The sequence below is a fragment of the Necator americanus genome, chromosome IV, assembly GCF_031761385.1.
Source record: "Necator americanus strain Aroian chromosome IV, whole genome shotgun sequence".
NCBI classification, from domain to species: Eukaryota; Metazoa; Nematoda; class Chromadorea; order Rhabditida; family Ancylostomatidae; genus Necator; species Necator americanus.
Window position 1 is genome coordinate 17,018,816 of NC_087374.1, and position 17,243 is coordinate 17,036,058.

Consider the following 17,243-nt stretch of genomic DNA (forward strand, 5'->3'; position numbering starts at 1 on the left):
TGATATTCCCCAGAGTGCTCGTAAAATCGCTCCATAAATTAGCGTATAACAATCATGAACATACAAGGACGAACGGACGGGAAAGCCAGGAAACCCCGTACGGTTCGTCGTATCTTCAATAAAAATGTGTGCCGCGCAACAAGGTTGAAGGAATTACGTCGCGTCCGTGACGACAGTACTCCACCTTTTTCTGTGCGTAACGTTCGCACAGGTTTCACAAATACGCTGTCGAAGAAGTTCACAGAAACCTCATTCAAAGCAATGGTGACCTTTCCGGATAATCGTAGGAATCCGTCATCATTACCAAGTACGGTTGTTGTTTTCGTGGTTCTGTCCACCGCACACGTGCTACATTCGTGCTACGGATCACGCTGGATCGAGCGGGATCGATGTAGCTCATCCATCATCCAGTCAGGTGTCATTGATTTTTCCAAAGATCACCTATCAGAAGAATAAAAGAAAAATGAAAGAGGTTAGCAAGACGTGTTTTCGCTGAACCAATGAACCCAAGCGAGAAGATCAGCGAAATTCGGCGATCAATAAAGATTAAATAAGATCGGATTTCTCAGTTGTCTCTTGTCCTACACTAGGTCTTTTCGCTGATCTATTTCTCACGTACCGTGGTTTGTTCGTCAACATGAATTTCAGGAAAATTCGACCAAAATTCGAATAAATGTTCGACTAGCAAAGAAGTGTGAAGAACCGAATTCACTTAAACACTCTCAATACAAGATTCTAACAACATTCGTCGATTACAACGCAGAGGATGACAATTATGCAAGAAAAAAACAAGAAGAAGTCGCAAATCTAGGGAAACAAAAGTAAGTAAATAAATAAAAGAGTGGCTCATGCACATATTGCACTCTAAAGGAACTATGGAAAGATAAATAGGAGAGTGAAAGCATCCATTACTTTGAATGAGAATGAAAATAAGTAGGAAAATAGAAAGGAAGAGAAAGAAACATTCGCTTAGCACTAAGTAATAAACATCAAAGAGGTAAATAAGAGCAGCAGAGCGGACCTGGATAAGCTGAGAGGGCCCTTGCCTGCAGAAATTTCGTGCAGTCTGACCCAGTTGTATTGGTAGCGCAGATCATGGGTCCAATGGAATAGAAGAAAAACGTAAACCGAGAAGTAAATTATGGTGAATGAAACAATAAATGGTAGTGAATAAAAGAAGAAACGAAATTTCAAGAAATTGGCGTAGTTGGGAAAAAAAATCCTTCATCTTCTACACCCCTTCGTTAGTTCATTTCAAGGATTTATCTATTCATTTGTCTTTCTATTCTATTTATTACACCATAGTGTTCACATGCAGTTATGGGATTCATGCAACCAATCGGTTCTTTTGGATCGATTAGTAGTGTTACTGTACATATTCTAAAGAAATGTTATGTATACCTAACGAAATCCTTTAAAGTTTTCCTTTAGTCCATGAGAGTTAGTCAAAAATGAGCTGATCCAGTATTGGTCCCCTTAACTTTGTTCTGGACGTTTTACAGCTGATCTTCATTAGTCCAGAGATATTTTGTGATCTCTCTATTGTATAGGCCAACACGCGTTCCAAAACCTCATCGATCACGAATTCCAGTAAAACGCGTTGGCGCATCCCAAGTGGATTGATACGCCGGTGACTTTTTATCCTTTTTATTTTGTGATCTTCTGTATGAAAACTGGATAGGAAAATAGCGCTTCTGCAGGAGGAACCGTGCGTCTTTTCGACTGTCTATTAATGTGTTAACTCAAGAACTTCGCTTACCTGTCAAAAAAAAACTCGCTTCAAAGACGTTCTAGGAATCATCCAGAATAGTTTGGGTGACACAGAGCAGCGAGCGGCTTTTGGCCTCATTGACAGAAATTTAATGAGCTTCTGCCGCCGATAATTACGTGAAAATTGTCATAATAGAAAAGCTCATTCGTTAATAATTGTGGATGAGCCCGAATGAACGGCTCAAAAGAAGAGATCATCCGAGTCCAGCTCACCTGAAAAGGTTTCGAAGCAACTGAAATGTTTGATGTGTCTGCCAGAATTGTACCGAGTGGAAAACTGGCGGATTCACATGTGTTTAACCTGATTCGAATGTCAGCTGCCGGCGAATCCAATCATGTAAAAAGTTTCAAATCCTATTAGAAAACAGGCTCAGATTTCTTGTTGATAGCCTATTGCTGCTTTCAAAACCAGAAAACCTTCCACCGTAAACAACAGAATGATTACGTGGTCATGCTAAAGTTCGCTATAATTCTTAGAATAAGTGAAAAGAAAATTGGAGCAAATTATATAAAAGTCAGGGTGGAAAGAAAGCATTTGTTATATGGAACGATACGGTTGATATGTTGCCGGACCCAGTGGTGGTTAGAAATTGAGGGAATGAGAGAAATTCATTTTTCGATGAACAAGATTGATGGACTTTTTTCCTAGGAATATTAGATGAAAGAGTGTGGGGAGATGATTGCGAATTGGGACTAGTCCAAGAAGTATATGAGGCGGAAAAAAGCTTTCCTAACCCAGTCTCGAGTGTCTTCTGAAGTGTCGTCACTATGCGATCATGATGCCATGCATCCGTACAAAAACTCCGACTGAACGTAGGCCGCGCAAACATGCAAACAAATGCGAATGCAAACACATTAGTGACGTGAGTTTGCTTATATGTTACGTATTCATTGACATTGCAGATTCATTCAATCTTAAAATGGTGAATTTTTTGGATACCGAACAAGGGGATAGGATGGAAGAACAAGGTTTTCTGAGGTTTGCAAGATTTAGAAAAAAAATAAAATTTATGATACTTTCCAATGATTCCATTGAGCAACAAGAAGAAAGTCGTTTGAGCGGGAATAGCTCATTCTGATCCGAAAAAAATCAGCATAAGTGGTTATGAACACCTCGCAATTGCAAGTAATTTACATTAAAGGCATCACTCCACGAATCTGAGGCGGTGCGGATTTCAGGTGAAGTATTCGTATACGGGATGGGAGACTATGGGGAGGAGGGTGATTCCGTCCATTTCTTCCTAATTGCCGTAAAAAACGGCCCGGAAGATACGGCTTCAGGCGTTCTGGCGCACTATTTTCTACAAGGAGTTCGACTGGAGCGCGCCAGCCTTGTGCGGCGCCGCATCTCCCGGGCCGTTTTTTACGGCAATTAGCAAGAAATGGACGGAATCACCCCTCTCCATAGTCTCCCATCCCGTATACGAATACTCCACCTGAAATCTGCATCACCTCAGATTCGTGGGGTGATGCCTTTAAACGGTAAACATTGCTTACATGTGGTTTTCTAAGGATCGTTGGGAACAAGTGAAGCAACCCGAATGGGACTACTCCTCCGATCTCCAAACAAATCCATTCTTGTTGTAATTAGAGCGTGGAAATGAATCCATTCATGGTTTTCTTGCGAGTTTTCGTGGCAGGACCTATTTCATTGCATCTCAGTGCCTGCCCCTTGTTTAACTTACAAACGCAGGCTACGGATGGAGTTCCTATATCTTTTTTTTTTGTTTTATGTTGATGGAAGTATCCTAAACAGTTGTTTGATTAAATCCCAACATCATATCTTCAGACTCTATACCATTCCGCTGAGAAAAATGATACGTTCCTATAACCTTTCTATCAGTTTTCCGTCCTGACATCCTCTTAGTACCGTAAACCACACGTCCACCTACTCTTATGGCGAGAAACACTGATATTCGTAAAAGGACAACAGGAATGAAACGGGGATCAACGAAGACAGTGCAAACCGAGGCCGGAATATTTGAATATTAGGAGATACCGTGGAATAATTTCAATCCGAAGCTATTTAGGTGTGGCTGGTTTCCGGCCACATGTTATTGAATATATGAGATCACGAAATGAAATCGGATGACAAATCTCCTACATCCACAGCCCTACTCTCACTACTCATGTACTTTATCCCTTTCTTCTCCGTAGTTTTTTTTTCCTCTACTTCCTCTTCCTGCCTCTGATTCCTCCACTTTCTCCTTTAAAGTCGTTCTTTCTTGGAGAGGGTTGTTAGATTCTCTTCCTCTCAACACGTTTTAAATAAAAAAAAACGTCTTATGCCCTCTTTACTGTGGTTGCCAGTCAGTATAATACGTCCCTTTTCATTTTGTTACCTTCAATTGCGAATGACAAAATACGTATAAAATACAAAGAATTAGACAACAAATATGCTAAAAATTGACATCGGATGCAGTAGCTAACACATTTACATAGTACAATTCCAAACGCTGAGCAAATAATTTGTGATGCCATACCTACTTCTGTAAAGTGTAGAGAAGAAAGTGTACAGAAGTGTACGCCCTAGTAACTTGGGTTCGCTGGGACCCATGCCACAATTATTATATGGCAGGCAGCATTTCTAGAGGAAACTTTAGGAAAAATTTTTATTTGAGAGGAGACAAGTAGAGCTCCTATTGATTCTGTACTCTAAGTAAGCTCCAAACTAAAAAGAAGAAAACTGGTGGAAATGCAAGGGCTTGACGATATAGTTCGAAATATCATCATGAAGCATTCTATATTTTCAGATATTATTAATGAAAAAAACGAAGGGAATTCCTCTGTTAATCGACGAATCTGACGCGTAACTCACGTAAACTGTTAAGTGAATTGGAAACGAGGTCATAGTCTCGCGTTTTCTCTAACTGGCTGTAATCCCTGCATGGTCACAGAACGAGTAGCAGAAAAGCGGAGCTGTTCAGAAGAGAACTCAAAACGATTGAGGTAAAAACGGACAAGTTTAGGAAAATCGGAGAGAAATTGGTCCGGAAAATCCAGGTTGACAGTTTTACGGAAGAGTTTCTCAATTGTTATTCATCATTTTTTCTCAGGAATGCCTGAACTGTAAGCTGCTCTGTTTAAAACTTTTGTACGTGTTTATGATGCCTTCACTACCTGAAAACTGTGGGTATTGTAACGGCACAACTGCAATTTCGCTGAGATTTCTAAACCAATGATAGTAAATAAAAGAAGGAATCAAATAATTACACAAGTAAAATATGATGGGTGTAGAGCACTTGGCAACATGTTCGGCTTCCCGAGCTAAGCAGGCTGATCATTTCTGAGGGAGGAAAATTGGAACTATACCTGGCTGTGAGGATAAAAACACTGATTTGATGCATCGGCTGGCCCCCGTCAATCACTGTAATGTGCACATCTAACCTAAACCCCAATGAAATCAAATTCGTCGGCGTTTCCCTAAAGAAAATGGTCGATGTCGCGCACTTCATGCTTTCTCTTCTTAATCTTCGCCCTATTCTTATAGTGACATGTGCACGATAAGCGCATGACATGATCGAACAATCCCACGATCGGATTCTGTAGAGTTGTTCGTATTTGGAACTTCTGACCGAATCAATGAAAGATGTTGGGTAATAAGTGATATATACATGTATATATATATATATATATATATATATATATATATATATATATATATATATATATATATAGATATAAACACAGATCATTGTCGTAACAGCACAAAATTTACGACATTAAATGAATTGCGTACAACGCCAAGAGTTTGGATAATTGTGTTTAAAAATCTGCCGATCTAACATCGATAAGTTCATAAGATACGTTTGCGGAATTTTATTTTCGCTTCCGTCCAGAAGTACAGTTGACTTGCCGTTTGAGGGAATGAGTGCACCATTCTAAAATGCTTTTTTTGCTGTGGGTTCTGTAATCGTTTTCTTTCGAAGAAGTAGTTAGGTAGTTCTTTGAGTAACGTAACCTAAAATGGAATTCGCCGGCAGCAAAAACCAGTATTTTCGACATCTGCTCTTCGTCGATTAGGCCACAAGGTTGTCCGAATAACTCGAGACATCTTTTTCGTGTACGTAGCTATGCGGATGTCGTATAATCTGATCATAACGAACTGAAGTCTTCTCCAGTTGCGTAAATCGTGCAACGTCGCTGCACACTTTCTAACTTATTCAGTAAGTGCTTGCAGAAATGTCAGATACGTAGATCACTGACTCGGTGGGGTTAGCAGCCAGTATGTGCAAACACCGAGTCCCAGCACGGGGCAGAGTAAAAGGATTAGACAGAATCGCCTGGAGACACGTAACTGTGTGATCCGAGTACATGTCGCTGCACTGATAGGCTTCTCGTACAGTTTAGGCACCGACTTTGTCTGCGGTTGATGTCATCACTGTTTGCTCCAGTCTTTTCGTTGTTGACCTCAATGTATTTCACTGTGTTGAAGCACTGCGGCTAATTGTTCTTGCCAGTTCCCTTGCTTTCCAGTAGCCATTATTTATTCTTTAAATTTCACGCATAAAAAAATTAGCTGAAACAAAGTATGTGACCGCTTCGAAAGACTTAAATCTTTTGCAGTCTGTTTTTTAGTTCTTCAGCGATTAAAGAAGAAGAAGCGACACAAAAAGCTAAAACTTCACTAGATATGCCAAATTCACTGAAATCAATTAGCCTGTTTCACGAGCGAGGTTCATCCCTTTCCAAGCGTAGCCTAATAGCCGGTGGGTTGATTGTTGTTCGAGTACGTAGGATCCGCGTAGGTTGGCGGTGGATTCTGCTGATAAGGTTGGTATTGCGGCTGATACGGAGGATATCGTACGGGGATGCCGAGAAGATCCATGTACGGACGATACGGTGCACAACACGCACATTTAGCTACATGGTGCTTTACCAGCATCATACCGATGATTTCGCTCTAAAAAGAACGTAAATTATTCCAACCTGCGAAAATACGGGATCAGCGGACCGACCTCTTTCATGTTGTCAAGTCGTGCAGCTTGCTTGCAGCATCTGTCGCAACTTGTTTGGGTGTAGTCATCTCTCTGAACGACTCCTTGATAGTTAACCAATCAAATCAATGGGAAGAGTAAAAAAAAAACTCAAAGAGGTCAAAGTTGGAAGATGGTAAACGTAGGACATGCAAAAATCAAAAAGAAAAAAAAAACTGAAACTGCTCAGCAAATAGATTATAGGTAAAAGGGAAACAATTTCCAAAAAATTGATAGATCTCTCCAAATAGTTACGTCAGCTCCTCGATACGCATAGGAAAAAGCATCCGAACAGTCCAGAATGTGCGGTCTCCTGTCTGCAATGTCATGCAATTTAAAACGACATGAAACCTGGTGCAATCGCGTTAGGCGGCTGCGCTTGAGGCGGTATCCTCGTTAGTTCTAACCGGTAGGCAGATATGAGTAAATTTTTCGCTGCTTCACTCCCAGCACAGCCGCTTACGCAGCTGCACCGAGCGTCAGGTCGTTTTGACCCGCCTATAAATGCATTCATGTACTGAGTGAATTCTCCTTAAAGTCAAAACACACTGATGGAACGTCGTGAACTCAATTAACTGGATTTACAGTGCTTTTTCGCTCATTCAGCTAATAGTCAGCAGAAAAAAAAACTCAAGTGTAGAAAACAGTCAATTTTCAGCGCTTTTCTTTAGTCTATCAGAAAGGTCCCCAGGGAAGTCCATTGGACATTTTTGTCTTCCATGAGATATGCCTAAACTGGATTTCCAATAAGCGCGCCTCCCAAGAACGTCAGATTTGTGCGACGAAAATGTGTGAAAAATGTGGTGACTGGAGAGGAAAGACCTATGCTAACAAATAGCACTCGCAGTGATTCAGAGGGCTTCCCTGGCCATCTATCAGGGCAACAGCAGTGCGCAGGGAGCATAACGAGCTTCTCTGCGTCCTCGCCGGGGTCTCAGCACCAAAAATGACGATCTACTAAAGCCTAGTTCGACACTTAAGCTATACTCCTCAAAAGCGATGCAGATTCGGACCTAGATGTCTCAGCTCTACGTTCTTCGGAAGCCAAAATGCACTAATATTGGCGAATTTACGAAATACTTACGTCTCTTGTGAGGATACGAGTAGACAGCGTAAGAGGCATCGAGACTGCAGACATGAGCTAGAAATAGTTGTTGAAAGAGTCCTTCAGATGAACACATGCCCAAATCACTGCAGTCATAGGTCGAATGCCAAAACCCACTGTTGATGAGATGGTCGTGATGCCGCCCGTAACCGTAGATGTTGAAATTGAAGTCACCGTAGAAGGGCATTTGTGGAGGTCCATGATGTTCATGAAAATCGCTATGGCCACCGTGGTGACCTGCTGCCATCGCATCTTTCACATTCTGAAGTAGCAACGCCAACGCGCACATAGGAAAATAGAAAAAACGTATACAAAGAAGATATTGAAGACGTGCAAAGAAAAGTCTTAGACCATGCAAAATATGGACATGATTGTGGTGACTTGGACTTCACTACAGTTCGATCAAAGCGATTTGAGCCTAAGGTACAAAATCGCTTGAAATGTCCCTCGTTGGTTATTCTGCTCGCTGGTGCTCGAGAGCGGCATAGCTAAGAAGGAACAGCGGAGCTAGTGATTAACCTCCAGAGTGCATCTGTAAGAGTGGAGCAGGGCGGAATTCTCACCGCATTAATGCTTATCAGTGTGCTAAACACACAATCGAATCCAGCAAGGAGATTGCGAATCTCTGGCCGGATTCTAGTTCGGAAACACGGGTTATGCGCTCAAATAATGTTTGAATACATAGTTGGTCAAGCTACGCACAGCATATCGATGATCCCAGAAAACAAAGCTTCTAGTTCGAGAGTAGCGTTGACATGAACGTTTTTTGTGCGGATCTATAGATTTCCATTTAGCACCCATCCACTGACTACGCTACGAACGTTTCTAGCATCATTGATTTGTTGGATTTCCTTTTCCACCCTATGGATGTGTCCGAAGTGCTTCCTATGAACTCCACGTTTAGCTACATCTGAAAAAGTAGTCAGGATCAGTGGAAGGAGGAAAAGAAGCAACGAACTATGGAATTGATCAGCTTACGACCGACTCGGCACTTCTCACTCTCACTGGTTGTACTTTTGGTTCAAAACGACCCGATGAATTGTGGTGCAAGTTGCCTGCGCGGTCAGTTACTCTAAAAGCAGTGCGGTGGCACCCTTGTTCAACTTCTCAAGGATTTTGGAGCTGGTAAGGGTAGTCCACTTCAGGTTCAACCTTTACGCGGCTGCACCTCAAGTCGAATCATTTTGGCTCGGTTCTAGCCTCAGCGTTAAAGTGCCCACTTTCATCAATTTCAAGATGAATGCTCTCTTGATACATGGATTCGCTTCGGCTATTGGATTTATGTAGAGACATTTAAGTGAAACACTGCGTATGGATGAAACAAAAAACGGAAGTGTGTGATGCACGCACGTAATGGACCTGTGGTAAAATTTATCGGAACAAGTGAGGAGTGATATATCAACATTAAAATACTTCCTCTACCAATCCGATGAGGCTATGCACGAAGTGGACCTGTGGTAAAGTTTGTCTAAATTTAAAATTTTAAGAAGTGTGTGAGTTTGACCGCACCCCAATAGAGCAATACGACCCAAAAAATACTTGTTTGTTACTGACCAAGTCTTAAATTATTGTAGCAGAAAAAAACTAAAACTCAACACTCCCACTTCTTCAGCAACGCTGCCGGTTAAGCCGAGCACCAGCACGACGACGGCGATTCGTAGCATTACTGCCGTGAAGAATGCTTCCTACTGTAGCTGCAAGGCTTTTAAATAACATTCCATTGTCATGCCTCTACTATACTTCGTAGTCTCTCACGCGATCCCCTAGCCGTCTATTCATCTAGAGTTTTTAAACTCGTTTCTCCTCTCACATACCATTACAATCTTCTGATGGTCGAGGTAAACATGTTGCGATGCGATGTGAGTGATAAGCGCAGCGCATCACGAATACAACAGGGAAGGTTCCACCCTCGATCTTTAGGTTTACAAGTGCTCGATTGTTATGTCGACATGTTGTATAACTAAAGAATTGTCGACTTCTCTTTGTGCAGGGAAATAGTTGTACTCGCACCTATCGCACAGCAGTGTCAAAACGACATGGAGCAGGTGCAGTTGAGCAAGCGCAAGGCTGCGCTCGACGCCGTGCCGAGGAGCGCAACGGTTAGGATCAGGGGAGGACGGTTGCTAGCCACTACTCGTCGCTACAGTTCGCGTTGGTCCCACCTCGATTTCAACTGCTCTACTTTCCTCCTCTTCAGATGATTCAAGTGTTAGAGAATATGCCCAAAATAGCAACTAAAAACGCGTTTTTGTCGGGTCAAAGGGACCTGGAGCCAGGTGCCGTGGCGTAAGCGGCTGAGTTCGAAGTGGGGCGGTGGAGTTAGCGGTTGCGATCGAAGTGGGACTTTTACTCATGTCAGCAGCCGATTGCAGCAAGTGAGGGTCCCATTCCGATCGTACTCGCTGGCTCCACCACCGTCACTTCGAGCTCAGCAACTGTGCCAAGCTTCACGTCGTTCACACCCGACAGTACTCAAGAGGATTTTGATAGTCAGTATAGGTTAGACAACCAATATTATCTAATGATAACACAGATTTCATTTAACTGTGAATGTTAGCTTGCCGCAGCACTTCGCTTGTAATACACCTGCATATTTCATGTTCCAATCAAAACCTGAAAGCGGGACGCGCGAACCACAGCATTTTGAATTGTTGACGACGATCCTCGTTACGATATCCGAACTGTCGAAGTGTTAAGCATGAGAATGAGGTAGTGTTGAACAGCACTGTTCTTCAAAACTACGTCACATTCCTACGCTGTTCTAGCTGTACTCAATTAATCCCCTACAGCAATCGTTTCCCTTAGTGACTTTGGAAATTTTAGAACTAACCAATGCAACTCGATAAGGAAAACCTGCTCGATACTGCGGCCAAGAAAGAGGTGAGGGTGCTTTTCCGTTGCATTGCAGCACATAGTTTAACCTTGTTAGCACCTAAATTTCCTTCTGTTTCCAGACCAAGAAGCGACCGTCACTACAAGGCCCATGGTCTGCAGCATCTCCCAGCGTCAGAACTGCTCCCAAAAGAATTGCGAGTTTGACAGCAAATGAAGTTTTGTTTTTTTGCGCGAAGAAGAATCACGTGTATTACTTTACTATACTTGCCGGTGCTTTCCTGAATTCTGAGTTCCCTATGCACCCAAAAAAACGATTCTAAAGTGTGAATTCAAACGTGACATAATTATTTCTGAGATCTTGATGCACCAAATCCCTAATTTCGAGAATGGCTGAGTTTATTCCGTTGGTTTTCGAATTTCTCTATTCTCTTCGTTGTTTATTACTGATGAATTATTGCATCCTAGATCTCTAGAATCCGAATGCTTCGGATAATTCATGTGCATTTATATGCTTCCTTACTTCGTCAGGTGTGTGGGGTAAGATGGTCCTGATAAGTGTTCTACCATAACCTTCTGTGCTCATTATCTTCATGTCCAATCAGCTTTACTATTCCGTAAATTAGTGGATTATTTAATACTGTACTCTAGAAAGTTCTCATCACTCACTAATAATTGTTTCCAGCATTAATGTTCCCGATAATATGAGCTTCATGAGCTTTACCCTTTGAGTCGCAGATGAAAAGCCCATAATTTGCTTCCAGAAGCATCAAAAACCGATCAGTTTGCAACCATCTAAGGAGGGACTTCACTGAAAAAGAGTGATGATGTGCAAATACAGCTCGTGCTGCCATCTTTGACGGTTTCACTAGATTTTTTTTTTGCTGAATTGTACTAGTCATTTTTTTCATTTTTTTCGGATTTTTTTAAGTAGGAAAGACCACCGCACAAACTTGGGATCAGAATTTGGACGGTAGAAATGCTTACGATGAAACATTGGACATCTCAAGGAATCTCAACGAATCTGTGATAGATAGTCAGTCGCAGTTATTCGCTCCTTCTCCATCATTTTTAATCAGAATGCTGATCCCAGATTGCACAATTAATCACAATGAAGATGCTTCAAAGGTAAATTTTCATATTTGTATTTCGCTTAGTTTTGCAGGATAAGAAAAAGATGGAGTTTCAGGACGCTGAGCAGAAAGTGTAAAGCGCTTGAATGGGACGCCGATATCCTGAACACGGAAAAACAACAGCTAGAAAAGGTAGATCTTCAGCTGTCTCGTAACGATGTCCTTACGACTTCCGGACGGTTTTTAAATCACCTGTCCTCTCCTTTCCTTTTGCTATGTTCACTCTCGATAATTATTTTTTTAAATACTTGTTTAGTTCTATCATTTTGAATCTGTAGTTTCCAGAATCTCTCCAGCTAATTGTTGTTATTAAAATTATTATTAATTTATTTATTATTTTCTTATTTTAACGATTTTTTCTTTGCAAATCAGATTTGGGCATGTGAGACAGATTCTTATACAGTGTTTCAGGACCTTATGTTCCTAACCTTATCATGTATACGGACTTATTCTGTCACGTGTGTGTGTGTGTGTGTGTGTGTGTGTGTGTGTGTGTGTGTGTGTGTGTGTGTGTGTGTGTGTGTGTGTGTGTGTGTGTGTGTGTGTGTGTGTGTGTGTGTGTGTGTGTGTGTGTGTGTGTGTGTGTGTGTGTGTGTGTGTGTGTGTGTGTGTGTGTGTGTGTGTGTGTGTGTGTGTGTGTGTGTGTGTGTGTGTGTGTGTGTGTGTGTGTGTGTGTGTGTGTGTGTGTGTGTGTGTGTGTGTGTGTGTGTGTGTGTGTGTGTGTGTGTGTGTGTGTGTGTGTGTGTGTGTGTGTGTGTGGGTGTGTGTGTGTGTGTGTGTGTGTGTGTGTGTGTGTGTGTGTGTGTGTGTGTGTGTGTGTGTGTGTGTGTGTGTGTGTGTGTGTGTGTGTGTGTGTGTGTGTGTGTGTGTGTGTGTGTGTGTGTGTGTGTGTGTGTGTGTGTGTGTGTGTGTGTGTGTGTGTGTGTGTGTGTGTGTGTGTGTGTGTGTGTGTGTGTGTGTGTGTGTGTGTGTGTGTGTGTGTGTGTGTGTGTGTGTGTGTGTGTGTGTGTGTGTGTGTGTGTGTGTGTGTGTGTGTGTGTGTGTGTGTGTGTGTGTGTGTGTGTGTGTGTGTGTGTGTGTGTGTGTGTGTGTGTGTGTGTGTGTGTGTGTGTGTGTGTGTGTGTGTGTGTGTGTGTGTGTGTGTGTGTGTGTGTGTGTGTGTGTGTGTGTGTGTGTGTGTGTGTGTGTGTGTGTGTGTGTGTGTGTGTGTGTGTGTGTGTGTGTGTGTGTGTGTGTGTGTGTGTGTGTGTGTGTGTGTGTGTGTGTGTGTGTGTGTGTGTGTGTGTGTGTGTGTGTGTGGCGTCAGATACTTATGGAAGGTGGTGCGATGGGTCCACGGGCGTCAGATACCTATGGAAGGTGGTGCGACGGGTCCATTGGCGTCAGATTGGTGCGCCGGCGCCAGATATCCATAATATGGGGTGCGACGGATTCACCGGCGTCGGTGGACCCGGTCATTGGTGCGCAATAACTCAGTGTGCATGACGTAAAAGGTAAATGGTTGCAGCCGTTTCATAGCCGTGACCACAGTGCGCTTTGCTTTTCACCTTTACGACTCGACTCGTCCACGTGCCTATTTCCTTCTTCGTTCGCCTCAAGTTTGTAGCATGCCGTTCTCAGAAAGTGGAAACCCGCATGCAAACGGCTGCTTAAATAGTAGCAAGATGTTTATGTAGTCTGACGTGGAACGTCATCTTTATCAGTAGGATGATGTTTTTTTTTTCAATTTATGCCAGAACATCACTCTTTGATAACTGTTTATAGAAAAAGGAGGAAAACCCATATTTCGAGTGTTCCTTTAAATTTTGTTCGTAATATATTGGTAAGGAGTGTTTAAAGCTGAAGTCCGAATGCTCTCCAAATGTAGAATTGACGCGTTTAGAAAGTAGACCATGAAGTCTTTCGCTTTTAGTTATAATATAAAAAAGGAAGAAAGTTTGAGATACACAAGTCCAATTTCATAGCAAACGGCACTAATATTAATTTTCGTTGATCAGTGAAGGCGATGAAGCAAACACCACTGAAATTCTGGAGTCCGGCTTTAGCCGGACTTTCAGACTGGTATTAGATATTGGATTCTATCCTTTCTAGATTGCCAACACTCGTCTTGCAACGAAGTTGGAGAACTAAAACGTCACTTGGCTATCAAAGATGACTACATAGACTACCTAGGAAGAGTGTGGTTTTGTCTACTCTTCCAGCTATGGTAAAACTTCAGAGCGATGTCAATAGGATTGAAATTACGGCGGTGTGAGGAGTTTGATGACATAGAAGCAAAGTATAGAAGAAATTGCTGACTTATGCAAAGAAAGGGATCGGTTGAAAGCTCAAATTGACCCATCCAGTGTGCCTGTGGTGCCCGTTCTCACTGTTGCTTCAAGAAATGCGTAAGATTTTCACAAAAAATAGTTCTGATTAGGGAGAAAGATAAGTGAAAAAACTAGGTAGCTGTGTTTTCAGAATCAGAATGCTCACTCCAGACCAGCCCAGGACACATCCGGAAGACTCCTCAGGGGTGATTTTCGATTAGCACTTCTAGAGTTGTAGATTTGTAGCAACGTCATGAAAGGATATGTTGATAAGCAACAACAGAATTTCTATTGGAGACGTTAGTTATTTAAACATTCCATTCCAAAGAAATGCACATCGTGTATTGCTTTTTAGTCAGAACAGAGAATCCATGAGCTAGAAGCATTGGTTAAAAAATTGGAAGAAGAAAAGAAACAACTCTGAGAAGTGAGTTCTTGCTACTCCACTTTTTTATCTCTCCTTGATTTCAATCTCTACTTTTAAGCGAAAAAGAGAAAGCGTTTTCCTCACAACAGTTTCAATTCAATCATCGCAAATGAATATCATACCATTTCCATTATTTCAGCAAAATTCACAAGATGACAAGGTAACTCAACAAAGTGCCGAACAGCGGGAACTGTGCGAGCAGCAGAAAATGAATATCGTTGAGATGGAGCGGGTAATAGTTCAGGACATTAAGAATCAGATCAGCAGATCAGACCCTGTACACTGTTCTTTCAAATATTCGTAAGACCCGCTAAGTGCTTGGTGATGGCGACGAATGAACCGTCTCTGTGGAGTTTTTTTCCGGTAGTTTTCCGCCCTTTCTCGTAAAATAGTATACGAATAAGAGTGCATAGTTATATCATAATCCTTTTCCATTGCTTTCATCATTTTCTCGTGTAGCTATGCACGATTGACTTCTTCGCAGTCATAATCTTGGTCAAGATTTCTCGATAGTCTAGTAGTACCTTCTGCTGCTAGGGCTTCTCCAAGATATCAACTCGTAGGAATTGAGCTTCTGTCCCACATTTTCGTGCGACTGTATCCCACCAACGTTTCTCTTCGATGAATTCTGTTATCTCAGTACGTCTATAATTTCAAAAAAAACCATTAAGCATGCACTTTTACGAGGAAATGGAGCAGAAGTTCAATACTCACCAATTAAAATCATATGGTGATCCAAAAAAGAAAACAAAACAAACTGTAACACTTTTGAAGAAGAACTTTGCTAAAAATTCCCCTTCCCATCGGATCACTATTATAAGGAGAAAAGGACAAGAAACCGTCAGAAACAAAAAAAAAGCTCCGAAGAAGTTGCCATGCTCGGCGGAGGTGAGCCAGTGTCCTTCTGCTCAAGGCATTGACTGTAGTTAAGTGAATGATACCGATGAACTGAAAAGAATGATCGTAGATTTCTTCGGAATTGCATCGTTCCCTCGATTTAGAGGAACATTTAGTTTCAGAATGCTGAGCAGAAGATAGAGGGGCTTGAGAGGGAGGTCGATATTCTGAAAATGGAGAAAGAACAACTAAAAAAAGTAGGTCTTCAACTATTTTACAGAGATGTTCTTGTGACTTATGGATGGTCATTAAATCTGCTTTTCTCCTGGTTCTTCTCACCTCTCATTTACACACTTTACTTACTCTTACTTCCTTTTTTGGGGAAACTTTTCGAGTTTTGTGGTTTTAATTATTATCCAATTTGAGCTAATGCTTGCAGAGCCGTTTCAACAACGTGTTGTTCCTTATTCCGAAGTTTTTTTTTCGAGAATTTTTTTGACTTGATTGTGTAGGGTTGATCTTGCGCTGTCTCGGCTTTCAAAAGGTTTCGTTTAACTGTTCTGTTAAAGGAATATTTCTTTCTAGATTGCCAACTACTCTTCTTGCAATAAAGTTGGAGAACTAAAGCGCTACTTGGCTATAAAAGATGACTACATGGAGTATTTAGGAAAGGTTATTGCTTTTGTTTATTGTTATAGCAATGATTAAACTAACAGCAACATTTTTGATGTCATTTATGTTACAGCAGTGCGACGAGTTTGACGAATTGGAGGTAAAGTATAAACAAGAAATGTACAAAGAGAGAGATCGTTTGAAAGCGCAAACTGACGCATCCAATGTGCCTGTGGCACCCGTCCTCGCTGAAAAAACTTGTCTACTTGATGCTTATGGAAAGAGGTGGGGTGTGATCGTTTCGAGTGTCTTTCGGTACAAACTCTCATAGATTTATTCGCTTAATCGAACATTTTAAAGGCTACCTGACGAAGAAGAATTCGATGAAAGATCTGACAAAGTACGTGAAAATGAATACTGAAATGAATACGAGAAATTGAATCGGATAGTATCGTTTGTTTCAGGACCACGCATTCAAATCTGCACCGTCTTCACCAACGCCGTCCAAATCGTTTGACTCAATTGCGGGTCCAGCACTTGAGGTTAGTAACGGTCTTTTTTTATCCCACACTTCTTTCGTCGCTTTCAAGTCATTTTTTAATCTTGGCATGTTCTAGGAATCCACCACAGAACTTGCAGCAGTTACTCCCAACCGTACGCTTCACTTTACCTTGTACAAATGAGTAGACAAGACAACAAATCTTTTGGACACACCAAATGCTCCTAAGCAGGAAAATAGTCGATGTGCTCAGCAATAGTGCCAGGAAAGTAGAATAATCGTTTGGTTGCCGATTTCTAAGATCTTTCGCTTTTTACCTCATGTTACTCCCGTGTTCCATGTCATTTAACCATAGCAACTCTTATATTGACGCATGCTTTATATCCTATTATTTTGAGATTAAGTACGTCTATACCTGGTTTTTATTATGTACAATGTTTTATTGCACGTAATACAGAAAAGTAAATAATCTTTATCGTCAGTATGTGCTTCGTAATTGCACAGAGAATCTGCAAAACACGCGAACTGCTGTGATCGGGGTGGGACGACAGCTAACTTCGCTCAGAGTTCGACGATAACTGTTGCTGGCGAGGATCCACTCTCGACTTCCGCTGCTTACGCAACTGTCCGAGATTCAGGTCGTTCTGAGCCGACTATACGTCCGTTGCATCATTTCACTATGGTTTTGTCCTTTGCATAGAACTTGTAGTTAAGGGAAGTCTGCGACCCGCCCACATTGTAGC

The 17,243-nt window shown here is 41.7% G+C and overlaps 3 protein-coding genes across 6 annotated transcripts; 2 read left to right on the plus strand and 1 right to left on the minus strand.

The window, feature by feature from the left end:
* Positions 1 to 6,469: 6,469 nt before the first annotated feature.
* RB195_001609 (uncharacterized protein) lies at positions 6,470 to 9,515 on the minus strand (the record flags this gene model as incomplete). Its single annotated transcript, XM_064198481.1, has 6 exons — positions 6,470 to 6,673; positions 6,729 to 6,800; positions 7,002 to 7,063; positions 7,831 to 7,887; positions 7,969 to 8,113; positions 9,456 to 9,515. 6 exons carry the CDS (start codon positions 9,513 to 9,515, stop codon positions 6,470 to 6,472), a joined length of 600 nt encoding a protein of 199 aa, XP_064054362.1.
* Positions 9,516 to 10,683: 1,168 nt separating this feature from the next.
* Positions 10,684 to 11,893, plus strand: RB195_001610 (uncharacterized protein; the record flags this gene model as incomplete). Its single annotated transcript, XM_064198482.1, has 7 exons — positions 10,684 to 10,731; positions 10,806 to 10,880; positions 11,448 to 11,466; positions 11,525 to 11,545; positions 11,615 to 11,719; positions 11,777 to 11,811; positions 11,873 to 11,893. The coding sequence occupies 7 exons, from the start codon at positions 10,684 to 10,686 to the stop codon at positions 11,891 to 11,893; spliced, it is 324 nt and encodes a 107-aa protein (XP_064054363.1).
* Positions 11,894 to 14,038: 2,145 nt separating this feature from the next.
* On the plus strand, positions 14,039 to 16,684 carry RB195_001611 (uncharacterized protein; the record flags this gene model as incomplete). Of its 4 annotated transcripts, XM_064198486.1 has the most annotated exons (11): positions 14,389 to 14,424; positions 14,481 to 14,513; positions 14,692 to 14,784; positions 15,224 to 15,282; positions 15,374 to 15,440; positions 15,572 to 15,646; positions 15,975 to 16,061; positions 16,135 to 16,286; positions 16,362 to 16,401; positions 16,466 to 16,543; positions 16,619 to 16,684. In XM_064198486.1, the coding sequence occupies 11 exons, from the start codon at positions 14,389 to 14,391 to the stop codon at positions 16,682 to 16,684; spliced, it is 786 nt and encodes a 261-aa protein (XP_064054365.1). The 4 variants fall into 4 exon arrangements, with proteins under 4 accessions (XP_064054364.1, XP_064054365.1, XP_064054366.1 ...); XM_064198483.1 differs by lacking the exons at positions 14,389 to 14,424; positions 14,481 to 14,513 and adding exons at positions 14,039 to 14,094; positions 14,277 to 14,331 and having other exon boundaries at positions 14,692 to 14,852; positions 15,224 to 15,440; XM_064198485.1 differs by lacking the exon at positions 15,224 to 15,282 and having other exon boundaries at positions 15,327 to 15,440; positions 15,566 to 15,646.
* Between the last annotated feature and the right edge of the window lie 559 nt (positions 16,685 to 17,243).